The sequence below is a fragment of the Saccoglossus kowalevskii genome, chromosome 10, assembly GCF_978046115.1.
Source record: "Saccoglossus kowalevskii chromosome 10, keSacKowa6.1, whole genome shotgun sequence".
In the NCBI taxonomy this organism is placed as follows: Eukaryota; Metazoa; Hemichordata; class Enteropneusta; family Harrimaniidae; genus Saccoglossus; species Saccoglossus kowalevskii.
In genome coordinates, this window is record NC_140650.1 from 29,503,231 (window position 1) to 29,522,709 (window position 19,479).

At 32.2% G+C, this 19,479-nt stretch overlaps 1 protein-coding gene across 1 annotated transcript in view; it reads left to right on the forward strand.

Annotated features, from left to right (window-relative positions):
• Positions 1-19,479, forward strand: part of LOC100366336 (attractin-like protein 1) — a 58,738-nt gene that overhangs the window by 12,843 nt on the left and 26,416 nt on the right. The window contains exons 2-7 of the mRNA XM_085504473.1: positions 14,047-14,133; positions 14,698-14,811; positions 15,212-15,343; positions 15,986-16,167; positions 16,944-17,106; positions 18,953-19,046. Coding sequence (XP_085360599.1) covers positions 14,047-14,133; positions 14,698-14,811; positions 15,212-15,343; positions 15,986-16,167; positions 16,944-17,106; positions 18,953-19,046 — 772 coding nt within the window. The remainder of the gene's footprint in view (positions 1-14,046; positions 14,134-14,697; positions 14,812-15,211; positions 15,344-15,985; positions 16,168-16,943; positions 17,107-18,952; positions 19,047-19,479) is intronic.

Below are 19,479 nucleotides of genomic sequence, written 5' to 3' on the forward strand. Positions count from 1 at the left end.
GTTTCGTATGGAATTAATTTTGTCTGGTTGAGTTAAATGTAAAATATAGGGAAAAAGGTTCATGTATATTCGTTGGATTTTATTTTCACTGAATCATTCTTTCAGTGCAAAATAGCAAAAATAAATCCCAAGCAAAAAGGAAGTATTTTACAGTATCAGATATGTTCTTGCAATCAGGTTGTTTTATTGTTTGCCATAGTTTTTTAAACATAGTGTTATGTAGTTATTCCAATAACCATACTTTTTAAGGGGATGACCTTTTATCATTATTGATATACATGTATCATATTTATCAATCATAACAGCTGTTACTTATTTTAACCTGAACTCAAAATAATATGTCAGTATGCCAGACTTTGTAGACAAATCCAGATAGATTGTTATATAAAATTAACATTATTCTGTGACTGCCTGTCTTGAAAACCCTAGTAAAAGTCACTGTGACTGCCTGTCTTGAAAACCCTAGTGAAAGTCACTGTGGCTGCCTGTATTGAAATGCCTACTGAAAGTCACTGAAAGTCACTGAAAATCAGTATGATATCCTGTCCCTGTCCCGGCACAGTCAGCTGGCATACAAGTGATAATGAAATAAATATGATTAAATTTACTGATATTTAATAATATTGTTAATAACATTACATATAATGCTTTGAAAGAAATAAAAAATAACAAACATATAGACTATTGGCTTTACAAGACTATGTCAACTCAACAACGTCTACAAAATTGGCTTTAAAGCGTGGTGGTCGTCGCGCAGCGTGTGTTTGAATTTCATGTAAATAAACAATGTATTTTACACGTGTTGTATACGTCGCTATGAGTCCCATATCGACAGGACGCGGCATGACAACTGCCGCCCTTTAATGTTACAATAGAACACTTCTAAGAGGTTACCAAAAAACATTATCAAAATCTATGGAACACAGACATGCAACAAGATGATTCGAAAATGAGAATATTTAAATTATTTATACACACCATTCATCAAGAAACCTATCTAAAACAGTTGAATGACAGACAAGCAGTAAGAACATTTAAGCAAATTTAGACTGGGTGACAAACTAGACCAAAAACTGTAATATTTCATCATCTGTTTCTTTGACATTTTCTGCTGACATTTAAGCTGCTTTCTAATCAAATCATTATTATGGTGCTGAAATCTGGGCCAATGAAATCACAACTGACAGTAACAGTTTATAGCTAGTTTGCAGTCATTTCTACAAGTTTATGATAGGAGTGAGTAAAATGACGCCAATTAGTGGTTTGAAAGGAGAACTTGGTAGGTTACCAATAAAATTAAAAATTAATTTGGCTCAAATTAAATACTGGCATAGACTATATAGTCTGCCAGATAATCACATTTTAAAATTAGCCCTGGATGAAATGATAAAAATTAATTCAAACTGGGTAAGGAATATTAATGCTACACTGGGACACAATCTAATTAAAATAAAAAATGATCACAATATGAAAAATTGGAATCAAATACTTAAAAAAGTAAAACTCGAACTATCTGAGAATTATATTCAAAGATGGAGAGAAGAACTAAATTTCACTGAAACAAAACTGAGAACTTACAAATTATTCAAAGTAAGTTATAATATGGAAAATTATTTGCAAAACATCTCAAATTTCAGCCTCAGGAAAATGCTTTCAAAATTCCGTCTGAGTGACCACAACCTAGAAATAGAATTACCATACTCGACCGCGTTAGCGCCCAGGGGCCTCAACTCAGAAAATCCCCCTCGAAAAAGAGTGCAAATGAAAATTTTGATTCATCAAGTGACAGATTACGTCTTTGAGGGAAAATCAAATTACTAAATTAGTTGCGTCGTCATTGATTTTCACAATGAAGAAACAGAAATGATCACAAAAAATACGCACATTTTATTACAATATTAATTATGTACCACCATAATTTACGGAATTAAAAACATTTGAGTCTGTTGGAACACAGTCGAAGTCAAAATTGTCATATTATTTCTACTGACGAAGTTGTTGGATCATACGCAAACTCTCGATGAAAATCACTTTCCGCCATGATGCAATTGCAGATTTGACCTACAGCAGCGCCCTTTGACCTAATGGGTCAAGTTGGTTATTAACTAATCAGAATGATTCCCGAAGACTTTCCGGTAACGCAATGCGGAAGTGAATTATCGATGTCGAAGTACGATCTGTTGGAATTGATTTCAGCGAATAAACGACATGGTTTTTCCAAAAAACTAGAAACTAGCCATTTTTGAGAGGTAAACTGAATATGGCATGAAATATTTATCGCATTTTACTTGTATTAACTGGTCATTGTCGAAGCGTAGTTTACGCACGGTTACCGTGTTCTACGCATTCACAACATGTTCACAACGGTCGATATCCACGCTGTATCATATAAAAACGATTACCAAGATTCGTTACGCAAGACCAAGTTTTAAATTAGTTGCATTTTGAAGGGGTGGGCGCTTTGCCGAATGTGACCCCAAATATAAAAATTGCGCAAAAGTGGGGGGTGGGCGCTTGCCCGGGCATGGGCGCTAACGCGGTCGAGAACAGTAGGTAGAAGAACAAAGCCCAAAATAGAATTAGAAAATAGACACTGTAAAAAATGTAACACTGAAGCATTAGGAGATGAAAAACATTTCCTGATATTTTGTACTGGCTATATAAAACAAAGAAAAAAACTGTTTGATGAGTGTGCAAGATTATGGAGAATAATATAGCCTTAGCAAAATATTTGAAGAGCACAATTTTTAAAACCACAGAAAGTAATTAATCTATTTTTTTCTTATATTTTACTAACATTTTATTTTTATTTCTTTTGTATTGTATGTTTTTCGTATTTCTTTGTATTTATGTTCCTTACCATACAAAAACCCTCTGATGGTTTTTAGTAGAGTAATAAAGTTATTATTATTATTATTATTATTATTATTATTATTATCATCATGTATATGCCAGAAATAGATTCTTAAACCATCTTTTCTAATAAAGTATTCTATTCTATATGGGGGCAGCCATCTTGAATACTGCTTGAAACTAAATAAAGGGGAAAAATACTGCATGATTGCATTTATTTTATTATCGCTTGTATGCCAGCTGACTGTCTCAATTGAGGCCCTGGTGAATGTCACTTTGACTCCCTTTCATGACCCACAAATGTCACCAAGTATAATGTCATTGCATTTATCCTAAACATGTAAAGTTGAACACACCCAAAGTTGGTAGTAAATTTCTTTATTATAGCACCTAATTTTTTACACCATGTTTTATATTAATACAGTATGCCTGTTTTGAAAATGATGACAGCAAAATGCTACATTTAATTTAATTGTTTATTTTTGACAGATTACAAGTATCTGGCATTTGATCGTCTATTGTGTAGGCATTAACATGTGTATGATCTATGTTTTGAAATTTGAATTGTAGATGACCTGTTGTTATCGGTGTCAGTTCACAGATTCAGTAAGCTGAGATCTTGGGTATGACATAGAAATTAACCAAGTTACTGAATGTGAATTAATTACTTTAGCTGTAATTTGTTTTCACTGAAAACAGCAAATTTGATGGAAATTGTTTCCATTCGTTTGGTATAAATTACATTCAAACCCATGTGAAACAACTATAATGAATTCTACAGTAGTATCCTTCACCAGATTGAATAATGAAATTAATAAAAACAGAGTATCATATCTTGTGTACTGTGAACGACTTTATTTTAGCTGGAATTTATTTTCACTGAAAAGACTTTTTGCGTGTTTTGTATGGTGTTTATTTTCACTGATTTATGATGAGTTGAAGGAAAACATAGAAAAAAAAAGCTATATTCACTAGATTTTATTTTCACTGAATCATCCCTTCAGTGAAAATAGCGAAAATTAATTACAAGCGAAAATAAAGTATTTAACAGTAATACATTGTGAATGGTGTATCACACATAGACAGCACACACAATGTAATCACACCAAGATGTATATGCTTTGTATTAACTCTAAGCACGGCACCATTCATCACATATAAGCATACTTGACTTAAATAACAGTCTCTCACTTAAAAACACAAAATTAGCAATCAGTTCATCACCTAGCTGTTAATGTCAACCTGTAATCACGTGATTACCATTTATACTAGAAGGATCTAAAGTCCAGAACAATTCTGACACTGATAGTACATTGTAGCAGAATGCTTTTAGCGACTATGACATCCACTTGTCAGCTGATTGTCCAGGGATTGTGGCAGAATGCTTTTAGCCGCTGTGACATATCCACTTGTCAGCTGATTGTCCAGGGATAGTGCATGTTACTTATGTTCTACTAAATTTAAAATCGTCAAAAGATACTTGAGAAACCATACTACTTCCTACTTAAATTGATTGACGTCATAGTCAACACCTTTAGACCTCAGTTTCTATCACAAGGGTATAATTTGATACATTGGGAAGGTATTGTAAGAATTTTAGTTTTCGTTTGTTTATGCCGTTGTATACCATTCACATCGGCTGTCCGTGAAAGTGTTCACCAGATGATACATTAAAGACGAAATATTTAGTTGCTATTTTTTTAATTTTGTGGTTTCCTGATTTGTAAAATTTGAAAGAAAAAATGTTGCAGTATTTATCACTCTATCAAACTGTAAGAAATAATAAATACTTTAATTATATATATAAATATTGGCAATTCTTTGTTATCAGAATTTTCAATCAGTCTTGCCACACCTGTGTTCTTCCTTGGCTTTCCCAGCTGCAGTTGTTTTGATTTCTGCCTATTGTCATAAAAACATTTGTTACATCCTGGATCTCAGTGCGGATATTTAGCTGAGGAAAAAACTGACAAAATACATTTTTAGCCTGTTTGTATTTTCATTGTACTTTATGAAATACACTGGGTAAAAATTACCAAACTTTTTACTCGGGTAGACTAATCCAAGATGGATGACTGGCTGGCGACACAGGGCTTTAATTGCCCAAGGCACTGTCTGTGTTTGAGGCAATGTAATCATTTAAAACCAAAATTATTCATAATTTTCTAGAGTCCCAAGTCTAGACAGCAGAATGATGATAATAATAATAATGAAATATCATTAAATATAGAAATTTTAATATTACTAAATATTAAATAAATGAGGTTGTAATAAATACTGTGTCCCATGGTTCTATGTTTCATTTATATTGTACATACAGCACAATAATATTTTTAGCTTATCCTTTTTAGCTCCGCTGTCAACTAAGTCGAGCGGAGCTTATAGTATTACTGATTGTCCGTCGGCGTCCGTCGTCGTCACCGTCTTCAACTTTACATTATCAACTTCTTCTTAAAAACCACAAACTGTATAGCTTTGAAACTTTCTAGGAAGGTACCTTGGGTGGTTCTCTCTCAGATTTGTTCATTTTGTGTGGACATGTTCAAGTGTCTTATTATAGCAAATATTTTTGTCATTTTTGGTCAAAAATGCTATTTTCTACTTCTTCTTGAAAACCGCTAGCTCGAATGCTTTAATACTTAGTATGTAGGTACCTTGGGTGGACCACTCCCAAATTTGTTCATTTTGTGATGATATCTTCAATTCTCTAATTTTGGTGAATATTTTTGTCATTTTTGGTAAAAAGTGATATTTTCGACTTCTTGTTAAAAACCGCAAGTCCGATTGCTTAGATATTACATATGTAAGTTCTACATGTGGACCTCTCTCAATTTGTCCATTTTGTAATGATATCTTTAATTCTCTAATTTTCATGAATATTTTTGTCATTTTTAGTAAAAAGTGATATTTTCGACTTCTTGTTGAAAACCAAAAGTCCAATTGCTTTGATATTACATATCTAGGTACTACATGTGGACCTCTCTCAGATTTGTTCATTTAGTGATGATATCTTCAATTCTCTAATTTTGGTGAATATTTTTGTCATTTTTGGTGAAAAGTGATATTTTCGACTTCTTGTTAAAAACTGCAAGTCCGATTGCTTAGATATTACATATGTAAGTACTACATGTGGACCTCTCTCAGATTTGTCCATTTTGTAATGATATCTTTAATTCTCTAATTTTCATGAATATTTTTGTCATTTTTAGTAAAAAATGATATTTTCCACTTCTTGTTGAAAACCGAAAGTCCAATTGCTTTGATATTACATATCTGTGGACCTCTCTCAGATTTGTTCATTTCGTGATGATATCTTCTTTTCTCTAATTTTCATGAATATTTTTGTCATTTTTGGTAAAAAGTAATATTTTTGACTTCTTGGTAAAAACCGAAAGTCCAATTGCTTTGATATTACATATCTAGGTACTACATGTGGTCCTCTCTCAGGTTTGTTCATTTCGTGATGATATCTTTAATTCTCTAATTTTCATGAATATTTTTGTCATTTTTGGTGAAAAGTGATATTAAAAAGTGGTTAAAAACCGCAAGTCTAATTGCTTTGATATTATATATACTACATTAGGTATTTCAATTCGTGATGATTTTGTTCTTCAATTATCTAATTTTAATGAATATTTTTGATAAAAAGTTATAAAAAGTCTGATTGCTTTAATACTATACATATTGTTCATTTTCTAATGATATCTTCTATTCTTTAATTGCAATGTGCATTGATCACAGCAGAGCTATCTCAGCTGAGAGGCTGCTAGTTATTAACCTGTGAATACAAATGTCAGACTTGTAGATGTAAGTCAACATTCTGTCAGAGATCAATTATTGCAAGTCAAGGAAAATAATTTTGTTATCTGTGACTGAGAATCTTAATAGTAAATTGCGTTCTTTAAAACTCACTTAAAGGTCAGAGGTTGCTGTGACGTACCGTGTTCGTTATTCATGTCCTATGCAGCACATTGCAATGCATGTAAAATTGATTGATCAAACACAAAATTTGAATGTATGCCACACGAATCACAAATATCAAATTGGAATCTTTTCTACCAGCGATTATTTCAGTTTGTAATATTTGCAATTTACTTGTATACATCTGATGAGTATAGTATTCAGTAATCATGAATCATGAAAATACATCAGAAGAAAACTTACTAATTTGACTTGAATAACATTCGCAGAATCCAGCAAATTATGCATCAGTTTGTGATCACATCAATTAATAATACCGTAATGTCTGACAATGGCAACTAATGGTTGCATGCATATACATTGCATGCCATCAGACTGTGTCATGCATGATAATTTGTTTCACTCAGATTGTAAAATGTCAATCACAATTGTCCATGGTATTAACTGAATGGAAAATACTTGGTTTAAAGTGACATGAACTTGTTGCAATCGATCATTATGGGACAAGATCAGTACAAAGAATATAATCACTAGTTTTAGCTGCCACTCACAGTTTTAAGAATTACCATACATGTTTAGAATGACTACAACTGTAAACCTTACTTGTCATAGATGTACACACTGGGAGGGAAATTTGGGAGCTAGGCAATCTCCTAGCTACAAAAAATTAGCAAATGAAAAGAAACAAAGAGCTTAGACACAATGTCGAAACAAAGCAATATGGAGAATGGTTCAGAGAGGAATCTTGTGAAGCGTATTATAGTATGAAAAAGAGCTTTCAGGAATAATTAATGTGGCAGTGACATGGTTGAGCCAAGCAGGCTTTTTTGAAAAAAAAAATTAGGAGCCTGGAGAAAATTCTAGTAACATCAAGCTCCCCTTATTTCAACCTCTGACGCATGTATGGCCTATACATGAACAAAAATGCTTATCTGCATTTGAACCTTTTCAGAGGCATTGAATTTCAAATAAAAGTGCGCCCTCAATGGCTAAAATGACAACTGTATGTATGTTAAATGTACGTGTGTTAAAATGGACATAGAACGAGTGGTCAGTGTGAGTAGCACTAACCCAAAATGGCACTAGATCTAGTGATAAAATTTACGCAATCGTTATCGTATTTTCAACGACATCAAGAAATAATGCGAGTATTCTCAAATAGTCCAGAAATTCTTGTCTGAAAATAAATATTTACGTTAAATTGTTGTATCATTTAACAAATGTGAGACAGTGAGAAGATTAAGAGTGTACACCATTTTCATTGTTATTCACCTGCATGTTTATCATAATAGAATTTGGGAATGCAGGGAATTCGAGCCCTTCTTTTTAGAAAACCATTTATTGAAAATGATGTATGTTTTGAATAACATTTTAAAAATTTATTTATGTTTCTGGATTTACAGCGCTATATAAATAATTTAATTACATTTACATTGATCATGAAAGAACACATGTATATCCTGTGTCCTGTAGTGCAAATGGAGGATTGTTGAACTGAAAAAAATAAATATTTTTGTCATATCCTCACTTCCTACTTGTTATTTGTGTCATTTCTGCTTGAAAGATATTTATTTGTGTCCAGTGTGCATTGTATTAGCTTTGTATATATTTTCTGTTGTCACTGAAAATGTCTGATTTATTGAACATTTGACAAATATATTTAGTTACTGCTAGTTATATTAAAGTAATGTGTTTTAATAAAATTAAATATAAGCCTTCCACTGTAGTAAGACGAAACTTGTCAACTTGGATTGTGTTCCCGTTTAGAACCCGAACGTTCTCTTTAAAAGTTCTCTTTGAATGTTATCTTTTTGAACTTGGGCTTTCTTAGAATTTTAACCTTCTTACTTTTGAACTGTGTTCTGTACCACCAATTTTTGTTTGTTTTGTCAATATTTGTTAATGTAAGTATTTAACAAAGATATGAAAAATTAAAAAAAAAAAACTTGTCAAAATATGATGTTGCTTTTTAAATTATCGATGTAATCTAAGCTTTGGAAACACTTCAACCATGACTAAATTTTATCATGAATTTGCATCATTATCGGCTGATTGACTCCCATGTGCGAAGCACAAAATGGGAGTCTTTGCAGTTAGTGTGTCTGTATGTGTGTGTGTGTGTATGTGTGTCCGACTGTTCCACTGCTATCTCAAGAACCATACATCGGTTTTTGATGAAACTTGGTGCATAGATGCTCTGGGCCAATGCGCAGATTTGATTAGGTTTTGGTAAAAATCCATGCTCGTTAATTACCTAATTTGCATGATAATTAGCTAATTTTTAGCTGTTCTATGACTGTTCCACTGATATCTAAAGAACCACTCATTGGATTTTGATGAAACTTGGTACATAGATGCTCTGAACATATGCTAGGTTTTGTTTAATTTTTGGTAATAATCCGTGGATACTAATTACCTAATTTGCATAATGATTAGTCAATTTTCGGTTTTTCCACTGATATCTCAAGTACTAATCATCACATTTCAATGAAACTTGGTACATAGATGTCATATGACACTGCACAGACCTGATAGTTTTTATGGTAATATCAGTACATATAATTACCTAATTTGCATAATTAATTAATTTTCAGCTTTTGATACAAGTAGTGAGCATTACATTTCAATGAAACTTGGTACTTACATACTCAAGGACTATGCAGAGATTGATTGTTTCGGATAAATATTTGTGCATATTAATCACCTAATTTGCATAATTAGTTAATTTTCAGCTTTTCCACGGGTATCTCAAGTACTAATCATCGCATTTCAATGAAACTTGGTACATAGATCCTTTAGGACTATGCAGAGACCTGATTAGTTTCAGGGCAAATAATTGTGCATATTAATTACCTAATTTGCATAATTAATTTTCAGCTTTTCTACTGATATCTAAAGTACTAATCATCACATTTCAATGAATCTAGAATTATGCAGAGACCAATTAGTTTTTGGTAAATATTTGTGCATATTAATCACCTAATTTGCATAATTAACCAATTTCCAACTTTCACACTGATATCTCAGGTACTAATCATCACATATCAATGAATGTTTATACATGGATGCTGTAGGACAATAGACAGACCTGGATAATTGTGGGTTAAAATCTGTACATATTAATTACACAATTTGCATAATTAACCAATTTTAAGCATTCACACTGATATCTAAAGTACTAATTTCCATTTTAATGAAACTTAGTACAAAGATGCTCTAGGACAATGTACAAACCTAATTAGTTTGGGGTAAAACTCTGTTCATATTATTTCCCTAATTAGCATAATAATTCATAATTTTTTGGTTCTAATCACATTTCAATTAAACTTGGTACATAGAGTTTTTGTTACATTGCGCAGACCTCATTATTTTTACAATCAAATCTGTTCATGTTAATTTTCTGATTTGCATAATTAGTTTTCAGCTAAGTAATTTCAAATTATATTTAATGTGTCTTCAATACTCTCAGCACATGGGAGTTCTTTCTAAGCTTTCTTTGATTTTTGTTGTTGCCACCATGCATTGTAAAATCAATTTATTTTACATATGTTGTATACACAGCATGGACCCATTTTGAACACAACATGTTGCAATAATGTATTATCAAGCAGCCTTATTCAATTAAAGAATGAAAGATATCATCTGAGAGAGGTCCACTTGTAGTAGTACCTATATGTATAATATAATTTTTTCCCCAAAATGACAAAAATATTCACCAAAATAAGGGTATTAAAGATATTACAAATGTATCGTGAAATGAACAAATCTAAGTGAGGTACATACATGTATACACCAAGTATCAAAGCAATCCGGCTTGTAGTTATCAAGATGATGTTGAAAAAATAAAAAGTTGACGCCGACAGACATTCACTCATACATGTATGGTATGCTTGACAAAGTCTACAGTGGAGCTATAACAAAGGTACATGTGTATCACATTCAAATTGACCATTTCTCAATACATGTATTTTACTGTTATTATAACATAAACTCTAATATCTGTATACACTTCAAATGTTTACACAGTCCATTCTTTAATTGTTTTCTAATTTTGAGCTGCATGTACTATCCATTCATAAATGGTCTGGATCCGTGGCCATGTTCAGCAAAAAATTGCTCACATGTAATTCATTGTGGATATGGATATAGAATATATCAATGGATGCTTTGTAACTTTTATTAATCAATTCGGAAGACTATGTACATGTATTCCACTTTCAAAACGGTCAGCTTCTTGTGCGTGCCAACTATATTTAAAGTTTTTGGAAATTAATTTTGATTTTCACAATTTTCTCAATAACTCAGTATGGAGTTGTCATTCTTTGTCAGCTTCATAACGTGATGCCATAAACTGTGATGCCATAAGCTGTGATGCCATAAGCAAGTATGGTAAATTAAGTTAAATCATGTAAACTGCCTGCATGTACATGTGTCAGTGTCCATTTTAGTGACACCAAGTCTAAGATGCTGCAAAACTGATAACAATTATGACATTGTTTATAAATTAACTAATGAATTTTAACAATTTTTCATTAACAATTCTGTTGTAATGATTGTAATTGCACCAGTGATAAACATTGGTGAATCAACTCTGAAGCTGACAGGAAGATTTGAAATCAAGGTCACTTATAAACACATATACAACCAAAATAATGATACTCATTATTTACCTTTGTAGCCCACTAATATATTGTATATTAGTAATGACCTGGTCTGATTACACTTTGATGAAAAATTTAATAGTAAGTTAGCGATGTAAATGGGGAATTATCAACCTTATTACACGCCTTACTCTCCCAGGCTCATCTGACTGCATTGCATTCACTGCAGTTCTGTACATGGTAATTGAATCACTCTGACTACATGTATGTTACCTGTCATGAGTACTAACGTCAAACTGGCAAGCTGCACTGCATAAAAGCCAAATTATTCAAACCCATTGTTTGTTGTGGGAATTTAATATTGATATTCATTTTTCAGATAAAATACCACAGAACATATGGTGATACGTATTCTTTTTTTTTTTACCTTTTAATAAATTCTTCAATTTGTTGAGGGAATAAAATGTACTGTATCAGCAAACAATGGTCTTTGTATAAATACTAAATTATAACATTTTGTCCATTTAAATTTTTCCATTTCTTTATTAGTGAACATTATTACAATTCTTCAAAATAATGAACATTATTAAACAAAATGTTTAATGTGTTCTAAATCACTTTGAAACGCTGACAAAAACGTGGTTGTCAAAATTCTGTTGTCTCCCCAGGAGGCATGGCAGGTAGCTGATGAATACTAATCTGATTGCAAGAAACCTGCTGTCTCTGATAAAATCAGATTGTTCCTTTCCTGTATGATTAGTAATCCTGAATACTCAACACTGTATTTGCTCTTTTTAGGGGTGAATATTAGAAACTTGCGGAGGGCGTAGAACCACTGTGAAAATATTATTATTCCTTCACCTAGTTTTGAGCTATATTTTTTTTCTCAATGTTGTTGCTACATGTATAAACAAAAATGTCTTTTCTCTTTCAAGATGTGTGAAATTGTTTTTTTTTTCACTGCAGATTTTTTTTTTTTTTTTTTTTTTATAATTTCACCTTCGAATTTCTATTTGAGAACCCTTAAGAAGCAACCTGTATACAGTTTTAAACATGACAGGTGTCAATAGTAATATATATGCATGATTCTAAGGTCACACATCCTGGTAATTTGGGGGGGATTACCATTATGCGTCCTCAAATGTTGCCGTGTTTTTAAACATCAATAACATCTGCTGTTTAGTTTAAAACTATTAAATTGAAAAATTCTCAGGGATAGCCCAGAGAAAGTACCAGGATGTGTAACCTTTAAGGGTCATTCATTAGCCTCCTTGATGTAAGATATGCTAAATAAATGTACCATAGAGAGGGTTTGCTGACAGAGAAGGCTCATTTAGACAAATATTGAGTAGAAAGTGATGTAGTTATGACCTTATTTGTTTATTCTGTGACAAACAAAAAAGTGATTTAATAGCACATTAAAATGACAAAAATTGCAAAAATAAAATACTATATTTGCATAAGTACTAAATATCAAAATCAACTGTTATAAACTATATATGTTATCAGCTCAGACAAAATAGAATACATTCATACAAGGTCAAATTAATAAAAAAAAAACGCATTTGATTTGGTAGTGAATTATTCTGAAGAATTGTAATTTTGTTTATACCTGTATAAAACACCCCAGGGCATACATACATGTATATTATGCAACATCTTACTTTATATTTACTGCAATCTGCTTAATTTGCTGCTGAAAATTGTTTTCAATTCGATGATTTTCACAGTATTTTGAAGTAAAAATCTGGCTTTCTGTGTTGTAGCACCTCACAGGAATTTTAACTGCTACAAAATTTAAAATTGTTAGAAACTCAAAGAGAATTCATAAAAAATTCGTCTTTCCTGAAAATAAAAAGGCTTCTGTCATAATTTTTTAAAAATTTATTATCAGCCAGAAATACCAAACTTAATGTAACTAACAAATGCATTATTTTAATAATAATAATGCATCATTACCTGACAGCTTTCTGTGTTTTTAAGTATTTGTAACTGTGTATAATATTGTGATGTTTTAAATTGCAAGATGGTGAAATTCTAGAATTTGACAGCATTTTTAACCATTCAAAATTTCTGCACATATAAGATGTTTTTGTGTCATATCAGTTTTTTCATGCATGGTGTCCTAGACATACTATAAAAAATAACAGTGTGGTAGTGTTTGAGCCAAGGTAGTCATAAAAAAAGGTTATAAAATTGTGTCTATAAATATATAAGCTGTGAAAGAATTTGACCATACCTGACGACGCCAATATTTAGAATATTCGCAGCTCATTGCATATTATAATATTAATCTGATGTCATGTATGGGCTAAATATTTTTAATTATTGTTATTTATTTTGTTTAATTTTTAATACTGTATTTTTTGTTTTTTTATTTATTTTATGACAAAATTTAAATTAAAAATAAAATAATACCGGTAATATTACATCAGATTGTTAATAGTGCAAACCAGATCCACTGCACCAAAAGTCATGAAGTGACTCTAAAATGGTCAATTTGTAATGGAATTGTAACTTCTACCAATGTTGGACAAATGTTATCTGATGAGAACATTCTGATGGAATACATCCGTTCATATGATACAGCACATCCAACACAAAAACATTCTTGTGATTTGTTTATAATTTCACATTGCACTCTAATGATTTATCTATTTTTGTCCAACAGGTTAGATTCGCCAACTGGTTACATAACGGATGGTCCGGGGAATTACAAACATGTGCATACTTGTACATGGTTAATAGATAGTGGAGAGTAAGTGAAGATCTTCCCTTTAGAATAACACTTTATTTTTGCTTAGAATTAATTTTCACTATTTTCGCTGAAGGGATGATTCACGTAAAATCCAGCGAATATACCTTTTTTTTTTATACTTTACATTGAACTCGTCAAAAGTCAGTGAAAATAAATTCCATACAAAACACCCAAAAAGTCTTTTCAGCGAAAATTAATTTCAGCTAAATAAAGTATTTTACAGTAAAACAATGTACGTGTACCTGCACATTGTGAACCACTACATGTCACGCTAACCCACCATATCAATGACTGAGCTGCAATGTTTTTAACAGCAACTCAAACTTTAATGCTCATGCAATGTGTTGTAAGTTTACACAATTTCTGAATGAGTCATGGCAAAAAAGCCAACTTTGTTTGATTTCCAACAATCTCGTTAGGAATTGCAGTCGTTAATCAGCCAATGTGATACACCGTTGTCAAGTCAATGCTAAAGTATTCGTCATTCTCAGTGTTATATACATCATCTGAAGATACTGCTTCAGATTGTCAAGTAAATATCTTTATGTTCCTTTTTTAATGCAGGCTAGATTCAATTATTAGATTGAGATTTGATCATTTTGAAACTGAATGTTGTTGGGATTATTTTTACGTATATGACGGTAATAGCATATATGATCCATTAGTGGCAGCTGTCAGGTGAGTCGGCCATTATTAATCTCATTAAAAAGTTATGTGTAGTGTAAGCTAATCATAAACTGTGTTTGTTTAGTGTGTAATATATTCTAAGGTAATCTTGTTGTTGATCAAACTAATGTATATTAATGTAAAAGCTGATTTATTGAATATATTGTACTACCTTGGTTTTTGAAGACCATCATTTTTTGCATATCCCTTTGAGTGCCAGATTTTGTGCGCATACTTGCATGTACATGTTGTATAGCCGCATATTGGACATTCCATAAATGTCTTTAGTTCTCACAAATACCATCAAATTATCAATCAAATATTTATAGCAGCCATAATTTAACGGTTGCCAGTTTTACAAATGTTGTATATTTATGTTTGTTATTTAAGATGTACTTGTTTCGTTTAACAGTGGTTTGTTAGTACCAGAGACTGCTAGCTCCAATACAAGTATACCAGAGGTGACAACGTCATCTGGTTATGCATATCTACATTTTTATAGCGATGCAGCATATATTATGACAGGTTTTAATATTTCATACAGGTAATGTTTTTCTTTTAATTCATTCATTGAACTGTTAAAAATGGTGAATATTAAGAAAATTTAAATACTGTCAAATACTGTCACTGGATGCAGCGTGAACGCTGAATATCACCAATGAATATGACTTTTGAATGTTTTCTCTGACCAGTCAGAGACCTGTGCCGGACGGAGGCTGCATGTCAGGTTTAGGGCACCATAATATTTTTTTGTTCAGTCGTCATCTTGTTTGTAGTTTCATGAGTTCAAGAGTGTTGTTTCATGCAATGTTCCAAACTTTATCAAGCCACAAATACTTTATTTTGGCTTGGAATTAAATTTCACTAAAGGAATGATTCAGTGAAAATAAATTCCTTACCAAACACTCAAAAAGTCTTTTTATCGAAAATTAATTGCAGCTAAAATAAAGTATTTGACAGTATTGTGTTCAAAAAAGAAAACATTTTGAAATGTAAAAGCAGTATAGTGTGTTCCTGTTTTACTTTTGAATACCATCACGCTTCAATATATCAACTATGCTCGATGACATTACCTTTCACAACCCAGTACTCTGTTTTCCTGGGTGTTCAGATCTTGTACATAATATGCCAATTGCTGTTAATTGCAAGATTAAAAATGATGAATGTTTTGATTATGTCTTCACAGTGTAAATAGTTGTCCAAAAGATTGTTCTAATAATGGTAATTGTACAGAAGGTCCTAAATGTGATTGTGAGAGTGGCTGGTCTGGTGATGCATGTGATATAGTAATATGTCCAAATGATTGTGGAGATCATGGACATTGTGAACCAGCAACACTCACATGTCAATGTACAGATGACTATCAAGGTAATGAGGAGGGTGTATCTGAGAAGTAATTATTTAAATTAGCATAAGAAGGTTAATTATTATGACATGGGATATTATTGTTAAAATGATGTAGTAGGGAATTGAATGGAGGATGGAATCGTCTTCATTGATTATTTTGTCTGTCGGATTTTGTTCTGTGTCAAATTTGATATTTTGTTTGGGGTATATGCTGTACATTGTGTATTGAGTGAGTGGGATACCGGGGCTTGTGATAGTAGGGGAAAAATGGAGTTGGTTTTTACACGTCTGACACCCATTCTGACTGGTTAGCTCATACTATTTCCTAACTGTCCTACCAGAGTGATACTTTTTGTGGCTTTAAAAACATACATGTACATGTTTAAATAATTTTCACATGATACCTTGATTGGTGGCTTTGTTGACGTTTGAGTCTAGGTAGTTTTCACATAGGTAATATTATGATTGGTGTCTTTAATAACATGCAAGTCTAGCTACATTGTACCTTGCTTGGGGGGCTTTGATATTGTACGAGTTGAGGTTGCTTTAATAACATATAAAAATGAAAGGGATTTGGTATACACTCTACAGAGAACTGAATGACTAAATTATATAACAACCTGTATTTGATATGAAATCAACACTACCATGCGATGGTAGCTGCTACTGATACTCTTCCATGAACCACATTACATACATACTGACTTTAATACTTACTTCCCATTACTGTCCTAGTGGCATGTAGGGCAGCTACATACATACATTTACCATTATTGCAATGTTTTTCATATTTACAGGATATGATTGTCTGACTCCACCCACAGATGGACACTGGGAGTTAATTTACGATAATTTAAATCCAGGAAGAGCTTCCCATGCATCAGTACTACAAGGGGATGTAATATGGATAGTTGGCGGCTATCCTTTTTCTAACAACCTCAACTACCTTGATATTTTAAGGTGAATATAATAACATAACATGAAGAACTCTTATAATAACAGCATGGTTTAATGCTCTGGGGAATTGCGTATCTTGCTATATTACATTGTTTACTGTATTCTACTGTAATTTTGTACATAAAGAGGCTGAATGTAATTTGCAGAATATTAACAAGCTCTCTAGGAATTTGCTCAGAGGTATAGCAGTAAGCAAATGTGAAAAATATTGTAATCAATGTACATTTTTAATCAAAGTATATTATAGTGATACTTAGTTTTTTTAGTTGAGGGCGCCATTAATACAAGTGGCAGTTGACGTAAACGACGATGACAAAATTAACAGTTCATTGAACATGATGATCACACAGGTCTTATAATACAGTGATGTATAATACTCAAGGGTATTACTAAATACAGCTTCTATCCAATATTTTATTCTAATTGGTGATTCAATTAAAGAAAATTAATCTTAGAGGAAATTTAGAAAAATGTTTTAGTAGTAGTTGGCTAATTAGCGAGCAGGGTGACTGCCAATGTTATAAATAGAATCCTAGCAAAGTATGTTAGCACATCACATACTGACACTTTCAGTGAAGGTCAAAGCCATGAGTGACAAAGTACAGTTTTGTCACGTTTTACAAAATAAACAAGCAGAGTTATTTGCATATTTTTTTCAAAAATGTTAATCAGAAGGAAATTGTATACTTTTGGTTCAAATCTGGAATTGCTAATGAAAGGGGCAGAACACTCGCACAGAAACAGTGTTTGGGGGCAGTAGGTGATATTTATTTCTAATCTGTAACTGAGATAAAATCTTACCCGTGATTTGATTTGAAAAACCTGCAGAAAAAATGTCAAAGGTGATAGGTCAAAGTTGATATGCCAATAGCTTGCAAAGCAGAGCTAAGGAGAAGTACTGTTGGTACTACAAACTCAAAACATTGCAAATGAAATTTCTCAAAATAGTGATTAGGCTGATTGTGTGCAGTTCTCAAGTACTGGTAGGAAGAAGGGATTGAAGTATTTACAAATAGCATCACTTTTCCAATTTTACAAAACAATTTTATGAGCTCAGATGATTCTGCACTGCAATAAGGGCCCCCTCCCCCAATATAAGTCATTGGTGAAAATTTGTGAAATGTCAGACACTAGAGGTATTGGCAAAGAAACTAGTACTGTGAAATATTTTATTTTAGCTGGAATTAATTTTCCATGAAAAAACTTTTTGGGTGTTTTGTATGGAATTTATTGGCACTGATTTTTGATGAGTTGAATGTGAGACATAGGAAAAAAAGTATATTCACTGGATTTTATTTTCACTGAAGCATTCCGTCAGCGAAAATAGCGTAAATAAATTCCAAGCGGAAATAAAAGTATTCTACAGTAGCTTTCTAAAATCCAAATACACAAAATGTTGTACCAAAATGTTAGGTGGAAAAACGAAAGTCTTTTATGATGTTAATCATGTTTTCATGCAACTCCAGATAATAAGGCTTGCAGCCGCAGCTTACTGTGGAATACTTTATTTTTGCTGGAATTAATTTTCGCTGAAAAGGCTTTTTAGGCGTTTTGTATGGAATTTATTTTCACTGATTTCTGATGAGTTTAATGTGAAATATAGTGAAAAAAAGTATATTCGCTGGATTTTATTTTCACAGAATCATCCCTTCAGCGAAAATAAATTCCAAGCGAAAATAAAGTATTCTACAGTATGTGCTGGCTCGTTGTATCTGTGTCTGTTAGTCATTCTAATAATATTTCTTTTTTCTTTCTCATTTATTCCACTTCTGCTGCTTTCTGTTTTATTTTATTTCATTTTCTTTGTTTTGAATTTTGTTTTACCTAGTTACTATTATTTCATATTTAGGTATAATATTACTTTGGGACATGCAGAAGCTGTACTCCCCCTATCGGAGACAAAACCTACACAAAGATATGGACACTCACTAGTGCTCAATAAAGTAAGTCACTTTTTAGTTGTGCTTAGTAACTCTCAGTAATGGCAAGTTTTCTGATCTGCATAAATTGCGAGATTTTCCCGTTCACTTCGAGATTTCGCGTACTGCATGAAAGTTGCATAAAAAACTCTGCTGCAAAAAAATTTTTTATAGCTCAATCTTTGAAGTAAGAAGTATTGGATCATCATAAAATGTGTACATCATATAATGCAGAAAAAGACCCCAAAATACTTGCTTTTGACAAACCCTATACAGTGTTCACATCCAACTACGATATAACGCTATGACCTTTGTTTGTCCCGTTTTTTCGTTCGATTTCATGCATAACACAGGATCTCACAGTGAGCAAAAAATGCTCTATCAGTGTCTGCAACATCAAATGTTGTGTAGGAATTATGTCCTGTATCATAACTTTTTCATTAATTGGACAAGGAAA